At 35.6% G+C, this 16481-nt stretch overlaps 2 protein-coding genes across 2 annotated transcripts; both read left to right on the forward strand.

The window, feature by feature from the left end:
* The first annotated feature begins 1614 nt into the window (after positions 1 to 1614).
* On the forward strand, positions 1615 to 4446 carry LOC128551820 (interferon-induced protein 44-like). Its single transcript, XM_053532736.1, has 2 exons — positions 1615 to 1810; positions 2887 to 4446. The coding sequence occupies exons 1-2, from the start codon at positions 1723 to 1725 to the stop codon at positions 3162 to 3164; spliced, it is 366 nt and encodes a 121-aa protein (XP_053388711.1). The 5' UTR covers positions 1615 to 1722; the 3' UTR covers positions 3165 to 4446.
* Positions 4447 to 14612: 10166 nt separating this feature from the next.
* On the forward strand, positions 14613 to 16190 carry LOC128551819 (uncharacterized). Its single transcript, XM_053532735.1, has 2 exons — positions 14613 to 14627; positions 14940 to 16190. The coding sequence occupies exons 1-2, from the start codon at positions 14613 to 14615 to the stop codon at positions 16188 to 16190; spliced, it is 1266 nt and encodes a 421-aa protein (XP_053388710.1).
* The last annotated feature ends 291 nt before the right edge of the window (positions 16191 to 16481 follow it).

Below are 16481 nucleotides of genomic sequence, written 5' to 3' on the forward strand. Positions count from 1 at the left end.
AGTCAAATATGGTCCCGCCCTGGGGGTCATATGGTTTACATAGGCTTATATAGGAAAATCTTCTTGTCCAAAACCACAAGGCTTAGGGCTTTGATATTTTAATGTACTATCATCTAGTGGTCCTCTAATGAGAATGTTCAAATTGTCCTCCTTGGGTTAATCATGGCCTGCCACGGGGGTCACATGGTTTATATAGACTTATATAGAGAAAAACTTTGAAAATTTTCTTGTTCAAAACCACAGGGCCTAGGGCTTTGATATTTGGTATGTAGTATCATCAAATAAGCCTCTACCAAGTTTGTTCAAAATATTTCCCTGGGTCAAATATGGCCCCGCCCCAGGGATCAAATGGTTAATATAGACTTATATAGGGAAAAACTTTGAAAATCTTCTTGTCCAAAACCGCAGAGTCTAGTGCTTTGATATTTAGTATTGTAGCATCATCTATTGGTCCTTTACCAAGTTTGTTAAATTTATCCCCCTAGGGTCAAATATTGCCCCGCCGAGGCCCGGGTCACATGGTTTAAATAGGTAAAAAATCTTTAAAAATCTTCTTGTCTGAAACCACAAGACCTAGGTCTTTGATGGTCTGTATGTAGCATTGCCTTAAAGGTTCAAATTATTACCCTAGGGTAAAAAGAGGCCCTTCCCTCGGGGTCCATAGTTTTACATATACTTATGTAGGAAAAACTTTAAAAATATTCTTGTCTGAAACTGGAAGGCGTAGGCTTTTGATATTTGGTATGCTGCTTTGTCTAGTGGTCATCTATACGTAGATTATTCAAATTATGCTACTTAGTTGAAAAGAGGTCTCACCAAGGGTCTCCCAAGTTTTACATAGACTTAAATAGGAATTCTTTTTATATCTTCTTGTCTGAAAGTTCAAGGCCTAGCCCTTTGATATTTGGTATGTATCATTGCCTAGTTGATTTCTAACAAGATTGTTTGAATTATGCCCCTGGGGTGAAAAGAGGCCCCGCCCCGACCTACTTTCTTGTTTTTTAAGATACAGCCTTGAAATTTTGGTGACATGAACAGTTTCGCACACTGATCTTAAAACTGACTTTCAGTGACCATGAATGTGACATACAGACCTACTTAATAAGCTCTTTATATTTTAGCATCAGTTTGACATTGATACATGTAGCTCATATTACTCAGGTGAGCGATCCAGGGTCATTATGTCCCTCTTGTTCATATTTGTGAGTTTGACTGCTTAAATATACCATCGCTAGGGGAAAGTGCTAATTTGGAAATGGATTTTTAAATTGAGTAAACGGCATGTGTCACGCTTCAGCTATATGGAACATCATTTTCTGATCAATTCAGATTATATGTATATAGATGGAAGTCTATATATTAAATAAACAAAATGACTTCACATGCCTTTCCAACTTTCCAAGTATTTAATTACAAAAATATAAACTAGTTTCGCCTATTGGCTCATCAGTGTACATACAAATGTAACAAATGCAACAAGAAACGTTGAAAGTTAACATCTGCTTACATAAATTCGGCAAGTTAATTTGTGTTAATTACCTTCACTTTTTATCATATTTACAAATAAAGAAGTCAAAAAATATAATTGGGAAATTAACATTGAATCTAAACACTTCAAAATCGAATTTTCAGTTCAACCCATGTCGCCCATTGACCCCAAACGATCCGTTCTATAACCCGTGCCCCAAGCCAAGGGAGAAGATACATGGTGTTATATATGTAATGGATGGCTTGGTACTAGGTTCAGGATCAATATCGAACGAAACGAAGAAAAAAATCCAATGTTTGCATGACGAAATAAAAGTGCGCAGTAAGTGAATTTAGACTGATTGATATAATTGGTCAAATAAATTGCTTCTAATTCAGGATAGTATGGTTTGTCTATTTTTCGGGCGCAGGCTAGTATTGATTTCACCTTTATTTCCTGTAAATATTTTGGGTGAAGGTCATTTAACAACTGATTAAAACTGTGCACTTCGATTGGTGGATGAAAAATTCCACAGGGTTTCGAATAGAGTAAATTATATTTTCTTAAGGGGTGTGCAGGTGCTCTGAGTTGTATTGTTAGACAGTATAATCTGTTTCAAGGCTCCTGTAGAAATAACGTAGGTCATAAACCTGAATCCCCTCAGTGGTGGAACTGCGACAGAGTTCGACTACAAACCTGCATTCTGCCTGATCTCCCGTAAACGATTTACGGTGAACTCGTCCCCATTTTGGTAATTTCGTATCCCTTGACGATTTCAAATTGGTCATTTCGTCCCCAGATCTTGGGCCCTTCTTTTTAATCTTTTCTTTGTCAAAGTTTCCTAGATTTTGATTAATATAATTATGATGTCAAAATGTGTTCTGTAAATTAAATATGGTCTTCATAAAAAACATGAAGATTTTACTTTAAAACCTATATTCTGTTTTGCTTTATAAATACATGATCTATGTAAAAGTGCAGAGTGCGTGCATGTTTCGTAGCCTAAAGTTTGCATTGACTAATGCGGCCGGGTATCTTTTTAAAAATATTTCTTGTTTCGAATCAGACCTTTTTCAACTGTATTAACGGATTTAGATTTACAAAGGTCATTATGTAATATTATTCCGCCAATAGGATGCAATGGATGGCATGATAGAGCTTTCATCATGGAAATAGATTGCTTATTAGGTCTTTCTATTGACGCTTTTCACATGTTCAGTTAATACCGTTTAGAACTGAAATCCAGTGTAACGTATATATTGAAAAATAAATAAAGTCTTAAAGTCTTTGGGTCACAGTTTTAGGTGGTAAACGTACCAGTTAAATATAGAAATATATATTTTGTTAACAGTATATTTTAGGACACTCAAGCTCACATGTTCATCACACATCTAAACCATTTTTATTTTTATTTGTAGACATACCAAGAGTGCTTATTCTCACCAAAGCTGATATCCTATGTGCCAAAGTTGCTGAGGATATTAGAAATATCTTTAGGAGCACAAAAATTCAAATGGCAGTAAAAAGGGCATCGGAAATGTTCGGTATTCCAGAATCCAACATCCATCCCGTAAAGAACTACGAGGGAGATATCGATATTGATCCGATCATAAATATTCCATTACTGCTCGCACTGCGGCAGATTTTACATTTTGCATCAGATTTCTTATATGATGACAGTGAAGATTCAGACTGAATATGGTTGACAAGATCAGTTATTTTTGAATGTTTATTTTTTAAACAGAAATGATATTAACATAACAACAAGTGACAGTTTATTTTTCATGGTATACAATATATTCGAATCTTTCGTACTTTTGATCTTTTTCAATCTTTTTTATTAATTTTCTTTCCTAACACTCTTCAACTTTAAAAACACTATCTATGCATTTGGACTTTTTATCAAAATCAAGTTACTTGATGCATAACATATGCATTATAAACAAAAATATTAGGGTGGTATATTTGTAATAAACGAGGCGTAACTACCGCTTAAGAAGCGGAACTTATTTATTCTGAAATATAGAGTTTCGGTGGTATTCAACAACAACAAAAACAATATCTAATATCCGTTTAAGTTGTTATCCTCCTGAAGAAGAGATGAATTGACCAGTTGTTCCAATGATAAAAACCAGTTGTTCCAATGATTAAAACCAGTTGTTCCAATGATAAAACGTAAAGTTGGTTTGTACCTTGCACAACTCCAGCGTGGATGATGTGGACGTAATATGTGGTGTCAAACGTGAAACCCTAAAGCCTCTTCCGGTCAAGTATTATTTCGGTGATTCTCACATACCGAAATAACTGGGTGGTATTTGATATAATTGCTTTTTAACGTTCCAACAAATTTTACGACTTTTAGAAATACCTCCTTTTAAGAATTACAAGGTAAAAATAGACAATAGATCTGAGTAAGACATCTATTTTATTGAATTTGCTTGTCGTAATAGTTTCTTTTACAAAGTAAATTCTGATTTCTTAATTGAAAACGGGAATCTTATGTCTGTAGACAAAATATTTCATGAAATAAATCTTAAAACTAATGATATTGCTTTTTAACCCTTTTGAAAATTTCTTAACTGAAAAAGAATGGATAGTCGGTTTGCTGTCAGAGAATGTCTTAATCTATTCCATACAATTGCAACATTATTACACTTCCAGAAAATGTGTTCTATCGTTTCCACTTACATATACCGGAAGTCACATAATTTTGTGCTTGACTATTAAACTTTAGATAAAAACATATTATTTGGAAATATGAAATATTTATACTGAAATATTACAACTGCTGTTTCTATTGCTGCTTTAAATATTTTACCATAATTTTATTCCAACTTATATCATTGGTTTCAATTCTTTTCAGACTATTTCTGGTTTCTTTTACCATTAATTGTTTGTGTATAGTACAAATACTTTATTTGTCTGTAGATGGATAACCTGTATTAAAAAGCAGTTAAAAACATTTCGTTAATTATCTGGCTTGCTATGAAACTAGAGCATTCTACTCTAACAGTGCTTTTAAGAGATATAACCTATGGAGTTGTGATCAGGTTTGTAAAGCTCTAAAGTTTCTACTAGATAATATATTTATCAAATTTGGCAATAAAACTTACAGACAAGTAATTGGTATCCCGATGGGAACCAACTGCGCCCCCTCATTGCTGATTTATTCTTATACTGTTATGAACGGGATTTCATGCTTAGTTTATCCACTGAGACACAATTTGAAGTTATTGAAGCTTTTAATGGAACCTGAAGGTATCTTGATGATATTTTAAATATGGACAACCAATATTTTTCAGAAATGGTGAAATATATTTACCCTAAAAAGTTACAGCTTAACAAGGCTAATACTTCAGATTTAGAAGCGTCATTTCTGGATTTAAATTTAAGAATTGTGAATAATAATCTAGAAACGAAAATATATGATAAAAGGGACGATTTTAATTTTGAAATTGTCAACTTTCCCCTTCTTGATGGAGATGTCCCTCGAGCAACTTCATACGGAGTCTATATTTTACAACTTATTCATTCTGCAAGGGTCTGCTCAAAGAAAGATGATTTTAATGACAGAAAGCTTCATATCACCAAGAAATTGTTACAACAGGGTTACCGTTATCATAAGCTACGGAAAGCTTTTAGTAAATTTTACTACAGATCGTCTGAACTGTTAAAAAAATACAATACGACCATAAAAAAAACTTTTAAAACTTGAACTTACACACCCGGAATACTATGGAGATGTAGTTTATAAAATTCGGAAAATTAAACCTAACCCTTATTTTATCAAATTTTTGTAAAATTGGTTAAAAAGTTTATCAAGATAGGATACGATGCGAAAACGTGAAGCACAGTGCACGTTTAGTGATTGACCCTTCTACAGTTAATTGCTACGCTTTCCTATTTGATGGTGCGATGACTTATAAAGTGTAGGACTCCATGATGCTTTTCTCCTAAACCCTACATACAACCGACGGAGGGAGTTGATTTTTGTCTTACAGTTTTCTTAGTTGTGCCCTTAAAAGTTAGGCTCTTGTTGCTCTGACTTCAGACAAGTTGTTGAGTACATTTGTGTAATTGTACCTTAAATTTACCATAATTTTATGTTTTGCTTTATTTATCTGTTACTTTTGCGTTAATGTTAGAGCCTTTCTCAGCAGGGATTTTATTTAATTGTGTTGTTTAACCTGTTGAAAATAGGGTAAGTGCGAGGTTGTCTTGCCCTAAACGCGTTTAAACACCCAGTTTCCTTTATTTAGGTATCTGACCGTTCCAAGGCGGTGCCCCTATTTTCAACTGATTGTTTTGTCTGTCTTGTATTGTCTGTTGCGTATGTTTTCTTGTTTGTTGTAAGCGTTTTTTATCCACCCACTCCCCCTATTGCCCTCTCTTTTCCCTTGCTTTTACGCTACTTTTTGCATCCCGGCCCTCCCCCTTTACTTTTAGTAAGTTTCGTGGCTCCCCTTTGTTTTGGCAGCCAAATGCCAAGAAGGTACTTGATTGTTTTTCCTACGTGTGTGGGTGCGTTTGTATGCCTCTGAGTGTATAACGGTGCCCTACTGTTTTCTTATGTATTGCTTGTTCGTTTTTCTTTGTTATTTAATTGATCGTAGTTGTGTGTTTATCTTTGGTACATGAGTGTCTGCGCTATTGTGGTTAACGTTGTAGTGCGACTGTTTTTAAAGAACATGGCATTCCCTTGTATATTTGTCCTTGTTCAACTTTCCACTTCGGATTCTTCCCCCACCCTCACTCCCGACCCCAATCCGCCTCTTGCCGTTTCCTTCCCCTCCATCAATATTTAGCATAATTAAATATGTACTTGTTGGATGTTTGAAGCAACCCGTCTGAAATATTTTTCCATTACAGCTTCTTTTTGTTGTGGGCCTGCTGTGTAAATGCGTGGCTCTGGGGCTGTAATTATGGTGCTCTGTTTTTCCGAGAAATCTCCGTGGCCGAGTGGTTAAGGTCGCTGACTTCAAATCACTTGTCCCTCATCGATGTGGGTTCGAGCCTCACTCGGGGCGTTGAATTCTTCATGTGAGGAAGCCACCCAGCTGGCTTACGGAAGGTTGGTGGTTCTACCCAGGTGCCTGCTCGTGATGAAATAACGCACGAAGGGGCATTTGGGGTCTACCTCCACCATTAAAGCTGGAAAGTCGCCATATGACCTATCATGTGTCGGTGCGACGTTAAATCCCAAACAAAAAAAAAGAATTACCTATTATCTTTTGTTCTCATGTGTACTTATCTAGCCAGCAAAAAGGATAAATAACCATAAGTACATACCAAGTGTCACAATGCAGATTCCTCCTCAAAACAGAGGACAAATGTTTTACATTTAATGATCGTACAATTCGACAATTTGAAGGTTATCAACTAGTGAATAGAGAAAACTCATAAGGAATGATATTATCGTTTTGCTTAAGGGCTTTTAAAAGAATTATAGATTTTGACAAAGATGCTATCAAACCCTGCAAAAACAATTTGGACAACATTCATCTGCCTTTTCCAAATTGAATTTTATGTCAGAGGTTTACCTGAATCGACTTGACTTTACTGATCGTAATTCATCAGAACGTTTTAGATAGTTCCATTAATAAAGGATCGGGCCAGGAGTTCTTTTAACATTCATCAATACAAGATGCCAATTAGTTAGCCAATCCGACTAAATAGTTCAGCTTGATTTCAAGAATTAATGAAAAATTTATGTGATAGTAGCTAAGAATTTTGACAGAAAGCTATGTTAGTTTTATAACAGCTCTCCTCTCCGTATTGCCTACAACTGCATATTTTATGGCATAGCTATACACATAAATATAGTATTATATATAAAAATGAAAAACAATGACACATTTTAACAAGATGAATAGTGATTTTGGAAAACATAGGTTAAGGTCCCTTACATAAATATATGTATATGTAAGTATACTTTTTAATAAAAGTAGATGTCTTTACACCAATGTTCTATCATAAGTGAATGAACGCCCTGAAAATATCTGGAACAATTAATGAATTTTTCTAAGACAATACTCGAACTCCCGCTAAGTATGTAGAATCCAAGCCTGTTAGGAGTTTATCTAGCTGGCTTGCTAATTTTATATCCACCTGTCCGCTCGTACAAAGGGGCCACATTTGCTTATATAAGACTGCAGATGAACAGGGTGCTGCGATCATCACGCGAACTAGTTGCTACCATCACCCCGCGAAAACCTTGCTGCGAACATGCTGCGAACTCGCTGAGAACCATGACTGCAAAGCAAAACCTAGCCAAAAATTGTTTACAAATAATTGACAAAATGTACAGAACATAAATCAATAGGAATCAGGAACATAAATTTATTCAATAAAATCAAGCACTGAGGCTGTAACAAATTCAAATTGTTATGCCATCATTTCATTATGAAAATTCTACCTAACAGTCAAGATAGATCTGTTTGATTTCAGCAAAAAAAGTGAAAGAAAATAAAGGAAAATAGCTCGACAGAGAAAAAAATCCTTAATCCTATTTGAATCAGCTTTTATGTGACTACCTCCCCCCCCCCCCCCCCCCCCCCATCCCATTATTATAGAATTATTAAATCAATAGCAACATGGGCCCTCAGGAAAATAGTCGTGGGATATTTGCCGCTAGCTGTGACCATGTTGCTATTACTTTGATACTAGTTCGCGGATAGTCACAGGATGACCAATGATAGCGGTTTATTCACCAGAAGAACATAGAAGAATGTAATGTTTTGATAAACTGTTTACAAATAAACCTGCTTTTATCATTTTGAGAATGGTACCAACATCAGTGGAATTGGAAAAAAATGCTCTCGGAAATTGTCTTATATGGGAAAATTTGCAAATTACCCAAATCTATGTAAAGGTACTTTTGTGTAAAATACTAATGGATTGCATTACAGTAATTGTTCAGCAGTATAACTGTTGCTTTGATAAGCAAAATATACATAAAAATAAGGAAAATTATTCGAAAACAACCCTAAAAGGCTAAATTCATTGGAATTTTAAATTAAGAATGGGAAAAAATCTTTCTTTTTTGCCTTCGGATTACCTCTTTTTACCGGAGGTAGATTTATAGGTTAAAAGGCCCCGACTCAAAGAGCTTTATTTCAGCAGGTAATTGTAGATCATTATCTACATGCTCAGAGTCTGATAAGTTTATTACGACCAGATGTTTTGGACTATATGTTTAAAGGAAAACTGTTTGTACATATTGCAAAGGTGTTCTTAGAGAATGATAGGAATATAACTATATTTTTACTTGTGTTAAGTCAGTCAAATTATTTTTAATATCTATACCCATACGTCTGAATAAACACGCAGAATATAAGTAAGATGCAACAGTAAATTTGACCATGAGGCACTTCTTGTCATACATATTTATAAGCAGTGGGGGAAAATTGTTTTCAGAATGAAATAAATACATGTTTAGTTACCATGGTTACATTGTTACTTGAATTGCAATTAACAATTGAAATTCGATTCATCAATATGTCATCTTTGAAAATCAAACTATACCAAGTACCATGATATGAAATTTTTTTTAGACATCGGCAATTTGAATTTATTATCTATTCCGCAAAGAACTTATTTACCTTCTACTTGCAAAGTTTTGCGAATCTTTCATTGAATTCAAACCCACAATCTGTAAAATCTGCTTGCAATTTATGACTGCGATAATGCTTGTCCAATTTCGAACATGTGCAAAAGCACTTTTTAAAGCCTTTGAACTTGTCATTGCATGAGCATTCATTCGGATCGATCGCAATCAAAAGCTTGATTAGTAACAATTTAACGTACTATAGTGTTTAAGATTTGACTAAAAAGGTTTATTTTAAAAAAGAAATTCAGTACATTTTAACAAAACTACATACGTCGCAGCCATTTTCTTCCAATTGTTAGTATTTGTCAATATGGGTGTCAATGACAAAATTGAGCAATTGATGTTTTGACATCTAGGCTATCAATTAAAAATATCACGTGTATATTTGGCAATACAAGTAAAAGTGTTTCGAAAGGTCGACATTTGAAAATTAGAACTTCAAAAAGTTATTTGTCGTACTTCTCTTAAGATATTTTGCATTGTCATTGCCTGCAACACATTTAAAACAAAACAATTATCATGGTTTATTCTATGCGAAAGATAAATTTTTGTCATTGTAAATATTTCACAACTTGTATTATCTTACCGAAAGTCTTTGTTCTGTGTTTAACTACCGACCCATTGGTATTCTTTAAGGTATGAATAGAAGTTGCAATGGAAGCCTTGATTATAGCGTGTTGAGAAAAGATAATATCTGTTTGTGCCATTCTTAAACAATATCAGATAACACATTAACATTGCAAACATTTTTGTGCATTCTTCTCTACCATTGAATTGATAATTTTAATCACAAGGGCACAAACAAGATAAACTTCTTTATCCAGTTGTCAATCACGTGTCCGGTCAGGCAGGTACAAAAGCAGTTGAAGGTTAAGATCTAAAACAGACGAAGGTTAAGATCTACATACGACATACATATTTGAAAAGGTCAATGCAAATCATACTTTATATTTAGGAACACTTAACTTCAGAAAAATATTTTAGGTCATAGAACTAAATTAAACGCTTGATATGAATGGCTCTTTTATATTGTTTTATAAAACGAATGGTAGGTATCATATGATATCTGAATATCTGTTCAATACAAACGCCTTAATTGTCTCAGGATTCAGGGAAAATTATAAACTTGTATTAAACTAGAGCTAACACTTATTTTGATTAATACCACCGAATACAGCTTTGTCCAAGAAATATAGACATATCGTCTTCAAAAGAATGTAATAGTTTTAGAGGTATGAAGGTAGCAGATATGGAAGCCTTCATCTTTGCATACCCTCATCGTTTTATTCCATTTCAAAACCATGGTACAAGCCTGAGACGTAATGTATACCCGAACCTTTGTCCGTCCCGAAAGAAATAAAAATAATAGCTAAACTTCATGTTGATTATGTGCATGACATTTCATTGGAATTCCTCTTAAATGGGAAAATAGTTCTCTTCACGACGGCTTCTTTGCAGATAGTTGAAAGTAGCTAGCTCAACAGATGTTTTGCAGATAAAAGATTGGGGTATCCGCACCCCCATCCCCCCAATCCCCACACCTACCCCCAATCCCCACCCCTCCCCATCCCCTCTACGTCTGTCAATTCCAGAACAATTTAAATCACGCACATAAAACTTCATAGTGATCTTGTTCGTTTATAAATTCACTGCAATGTATAAACAAATATGAACGAACTTTGCTCCCTTTCATTACACGCAAAGCTACACTCTATGTTGATCTTGTGTATGAAATTCCATATGACTCCCTTTAAGATGGTGTAATGGGTTGCTTCACAACTTTTGTTCATCCCAAAACAAATATACGTCAGATGCATTAACACTTCACGGTGATCTTGTGTATGAAGTGTCACTGGATTCTCTTTAAAAGTGAAGAATTCGTTCACTCAACAATTATTTTGCTGTGGAGGATAGCGGCCTCATGTTGACCACCTCTACACTCCTTGTTGATCGGGTGTGTGAAATTTCATCGAAATCTCTTAAAATGTAGAAGTAGTTTTGCTATCCACATTTTTCTATCGCGCAAGTACACTTCATGGTTCAATATAACCCCTTTAAAATTGTGGAAGTTATTCACTGCAAACTATTTTGCAGAGGAGGATAGATGTCCCCATGTCCAACGTAACCACCCTCCCACCTCCCTTCCCGCCCCGTAAAAAGACTGCGAATAAATTATTCACGCACGCTCCATTGTTAAATTTACAAAGATTGGAATCCCTTAAAATGTGAATGAACATTTTGCAAAGGACCGATCAAGCAATTTTTAATTATTAAAGTCTATCAATTCAAGAATTTTATATCAATTTTAATGTTATTGCCTTTTAGTAGGAGTTCCACAGTGAGAGAGGTCTTGGGTTCGATCCCTGGCCGCGTCATACCAAAATGTAACAAATGGCACTGGTAGTTTCCTTGCTTGGCACTCAGCATTAAAAGGATAGTGATAGGACTGGTCAGCCCGAGGACAGTGTAATATGACTGTGTGGGGTGTCATGTTACGTGCCTACGGCGTGTGATATTCAGTATATAAAGTTGGGCATTCTTCCCACTGCTACAAGAAGACACCGTCTGAAAAACTTGTTGAAAACCCGATCACACACACACAAACCACTTAAGACAGTGGTTGGGTGTGATAGGTATCAAAATTAAAACCGATTGCATTCTTTGCTTCTAAAGTATCTTCTTTCTAGACACATTTTATTTTAAACATTTTTAAAGACACAAATGCAATAAATAGTATGAAAAGTCGGGACATTGATCCCTAACAAAATATATATTACCTCTTTGATCAGTGGAAAGACGATTAAGGGGAAATAATTAGATCACGAAAGCTGCTGTAAGACATTGTTTATTATCTAACGTACTATACTATATAATATAAGGACGTTTCAGCGTGTCTGACAGACAAGTCCAAATGGGTAGTTCATCTTAATATCAGCATAAATTTAGAATCTTCTTTTACTAATTATAAACCCTGGCAACTACTTGAAGAAATATAATCAAATTAATGCATTGTGCCCTCTGTACTGGTGCCACGGGATTGAGGGGGCCTACACTTCGGAATTCCTCTTGGGCCCGCGCATTTATCTCAGTAGGTAGAGTGTCTGTCTACGGATCGCGGGGTCGTGAGTTCGATCCTCGGGCGGGGCGTATGTTATCCGTGACTATTTGATAAACGACATTGTGTATGAAATCATTAGTCCTCCATCTCTGATTCATGTGGGGAAGTTGGCAGTTACTTGCGGAGAACAGGTTTGTACTTGTACAGAATCCAGGAACACTGGCTAGGTTTACTGCCCGGCGTTTCATAACTGAAATACTGTTGAAAAATGGCGTTAAACCCAAAACAAACAAACAAACATCTGACGACGGCCTCCAAGTGTATCACGTGACGATAATACAAATAAAAATTGCCATGTGATCGTAAAATGGCGACACGCTTGCCAACGCCTGATCAATCAAACGCACTGGCGCCAGACCAGAAAGAAAATTCCTCTGTACATGTTAATCCCTACCCCTAGGTATTCTATAAGAACCATGGTCATGAAGGGAAAAAATACTAACCCGTTTCAATCGCGCATTTCATACCTAAAGCACGCAATTCGGTAAATGTGTACCATGGATATCAAACAAGTGGTAATTTATCTTCCATTATGTACCGGTCACATTTCTTCAATACTTCTTATCTTACAAAAACCACGCGTAGTTTATAGTTTTTTCAACGTTACACAAAAAAATCTTGCTTGACCTTCCCTGTAGAAGTTCCGTTCTAGATTACAAAACCATTCTGATTGGTTGTTGTGAAAATTTATGTCAATCGTCATTTTACTACACGTGTTCGATAATATGTGGAAATGCAGCATAAATGTGCAAAATGAATAAAATAAACAGAACAGATGTAGACCAATGTATGATTTCATATTAAAAGTCATATACAAGATTAATTTCATTCATCATTCTGAGTTTTAGTGATTCAGAAAAAAAATGTGATTGTTTTAAAATTCTGTTTTTGTTTGTTTACGTTTCGCCTAACATGTGCACACTGCCGTGACCTCTAGACCAGATGTTCATTATAGCCCGGCTTATAAATTCTAAAATATGGCCGAACCTTGCACATTTTAGTAGAGACTTAAGATAATACATTTCTTAAAGAACAATACCAGAAGATAAATTTTGGATATGGAACACTCGAATCAGTCAACCATGACAGCCTGGGCAAACTGTTTTATGACGTCATCTTTAGAACTATTGAATTCGTAAAAATAATTTGATCATGTTCAGCAACGTTTAAAATTGTATCGCCCTTTTCTAAATTCCTAATAATCTGGTGACAAAACAATTGGGCTATGTAGAGCTTCTCAAAGTTACATTATTTTAAGAAATATCAAAGAAAGGTTACTTTTGGAATAATTTGCATGAACAGGGATAAATTATCTAAAACGACGTATCACATTTCTTAAACTTTACATCCTGTTTTCAAACAATGACAAAATTTTTATAAAATAGTGTTATAGAAAAGAGGAAACATGTGTTCATAATTAGATTATATCGCTTTAGAATTCTTCCGACTATAAATGCCTTTTCGGGTCATTTTAAACTTGTTCACACATACGGGAGAGATGCCTCATATTTTGCTCATTCTAAATGTTGCATATTTCTTTCTTGTGGATACGAACTAAACCTCGTATTTATGTAATTATCAATTCATACGTAGATCTTAATTTGAATTAAATACTTTTCTATACTTTTGCAGCGATATATTACTTGATATAACATAATGAAGAACAATGTAGAGTGGTTAATTTCATAACTATTTCGCAATAGAGACAGGCTAAGGGATGGCATATAAAATACTAAGAAAAGCAGACCTTTCTAATGGTTAAAAAGCAAGAAACGTATATAAAACTGAAAGAAGAAATATTCCCTTAAAGAATATTTGTAGGGATAGGTCAGAGAGATTTTATTTGTACCACGATGTTGCATACAGCTGCAAACTGTATGACAACATGCACGTACCAAATTTCCTAGCCTCATACTTAGACTTTTTCAAATACCTTTTAAATTACTACATGCACATATTTCAACTCATTTAGAAAAGTATATTGTTAGTAAAATTTCAAAATTACAGCTAACTGAAACATGCAATATCAAATACTTTTATTCACATCAATGCCTCAATTTTGCAACCCATTTAGAAGCGGCTCAATAAAGAACTTAATATTATTAGTTACACTGCTTGTTGGTGACAGGATACGGGATATACGCTGTCGAGGAAATCCATATCAGGCGAGAGCGTATCCTGTCACCAACAATCAGTGTAACGATTTTATCTTGCCGACTACCTTTTACATCCTCACTGTACTGATTGACACAGATTTTATATTATATCCTCGTACTGCCAAAATTCGATCACAACTTAAATTCGATCGGCCCCGGAAATGTTTTATATTTTTCCTTATTTGGACTTTACACCGGTTGCGCGCGCACCATTTGTTTACACGGACAACTACAACTGTCAAAAAAGTGTCTTTGACGAAAATGGAGATAAGAAAGGTAAAAAAGCATTATTTTTAAAAAAAAAATCAAAATGGCAGGATTTTACTATTCCCAAAATATGCAATTTATAATCACCCTTTATTAACTATATAAACTTAGAAAATATATGTGTTTACATTCCGTCTGCTAAGAATGCATATTTTCCAGGGCAGAAGTGTCATCGCTTATGTCCCGCAACATATACTTACCGAAAAAAGTTACGTCCACATATATGACTATGCTTATCATTTATTTTCCTAATTGGAATTTAATTGGATAATAAGTGGATGCAGACAAGTACACCTATCCTGAATCTGTCTTTTTTTTCAGCCTCCTGTATCTGCTAGAGGTCCTTACAGGTCATATGACACAGATGACCTTACTAGAGCCTTCCTTGCTGTGAAAAATAAGGAATTGTCTATAAGAAAGGCTTCAGTAATATATGGAGTACCTTTTGCAACACTTGCAGATAGGATTGCTGGACGGATCAGTGTGGACACTGTCAAGTCAGGGGTGTTCCCACTCTTTAGTCAGGAGCAGGAGTCTCTTCTGGCTCAACATCTTAACACTATGGCTGAAGTGGGATATGGTTATACCCGCCAGGAAACCATGAATTTAGCCACAGATTATGCCATTGAACTTGGATTGAGAACAAAGGATGATAGACATGTGTCTGACAAGTGGCTTTACAATTTCTTGGGACACTGGCCAGAACTTAAATTGAAAAAGCCTAGAGCATTAGAGATTGCCAGAGCAAAGAGTGCAACTAGAGATGCAGTTGACAATTATTTCACAGAACTTAAAAGAATTTTAGTGAAATATGATCTTGAAGATAAACCGAACAGAATCTTCAATATGGATGAAAAAGGACTGAATACTGAACATAAGCCACCAAAGGTTGTCGCTGGAAAATTTAACAAGACACAGGCTGTAACTTCAGGCAAGTCCAAGACAACTACTGTCATTGGGTGTGTCAACGGGATTGGACAACAGGTTCCGCCCTTTTTCATTTTCCCAGGTGCACGCATGATTGATGGATTGATGGAAGGCTCTACTCCAGGATCAAAGGGCACAGTCTCACCAACTGGATGGTCAAATACTGAAATTTTCTGTCAGTACATGAAAGACCATTTGCTGAAATACCTTCCTTCACGTGATAATGACTTTGTGCTAGTCCTGTATGATGGTCACAACTCACACTGCTCTCTTGGACTGATAGAATGGGCCAAGTCAGAGAAAATCATATTGTTTGTGTTGCCGCCTCACTGTTCACACATCCTCCAGCCCCTTGACGTGAGCTGTTTTGGCCCTTTCGAGGTTGCCTGGAATTCTGCTTGCCAGAAGTACATGAGAGAGTCAGGCGGGCGATTGATAACCAGATATGATGTCTGTCAACTAGCCTGCAAGGTATATTCATCTACCCTCACTGTGCCAAATATTGTTGCTGCTTTCAAGAGATGCGGAATCCATCCATTCAATTCAGCAGTTGTCAGTGATTCAGTAGTAGCACCAGCCACGACCTTCAAATCCCAGAATCCTCCACCCACAGAAAGTTCAGGAAACTCCAATGTGCCAAACTAAATTTCCCTTCATCATTACTGTAAAGTGGGGGTGTTGTGACAGGTGTAATGGGTGGGTCCACCTTGCTTTCTGCACCCCTGTAAGAGTTTTGAGGTGTGGGGCTCCATTTCTGTGCCCCAACTGTGAAAACATAGAAAATGAACAGTAAACTTAAAGCAAAAAAAGAAACAGTAAATATGTTTAAGACTGTTAAAATAGTGTTCAAATTACATTTTTTCAAAAGTTACACTTGTTTACCAGTTACTAACAGTTTAAATTTGTGTGCAGCGCTTTTTTATGTGTGCAGTGTAA

This window comes from Mercenaria mercenaria, unplaced genomic scaffold, assembly GCF_021730395.1.
Source record: "Mercenaria mercenaria strain notata unplaced genomic scaffold, MADL_Memer_1 contig_1736, whole genome shotgun sequence".
Taxonomy (NCBI): domain Eukaryota; kingdom Metazoa; phylum Mollusca; class Bivalvia; order Venerida; family Veneridae; genus Mercenaria; species Mercenaria mercenaria.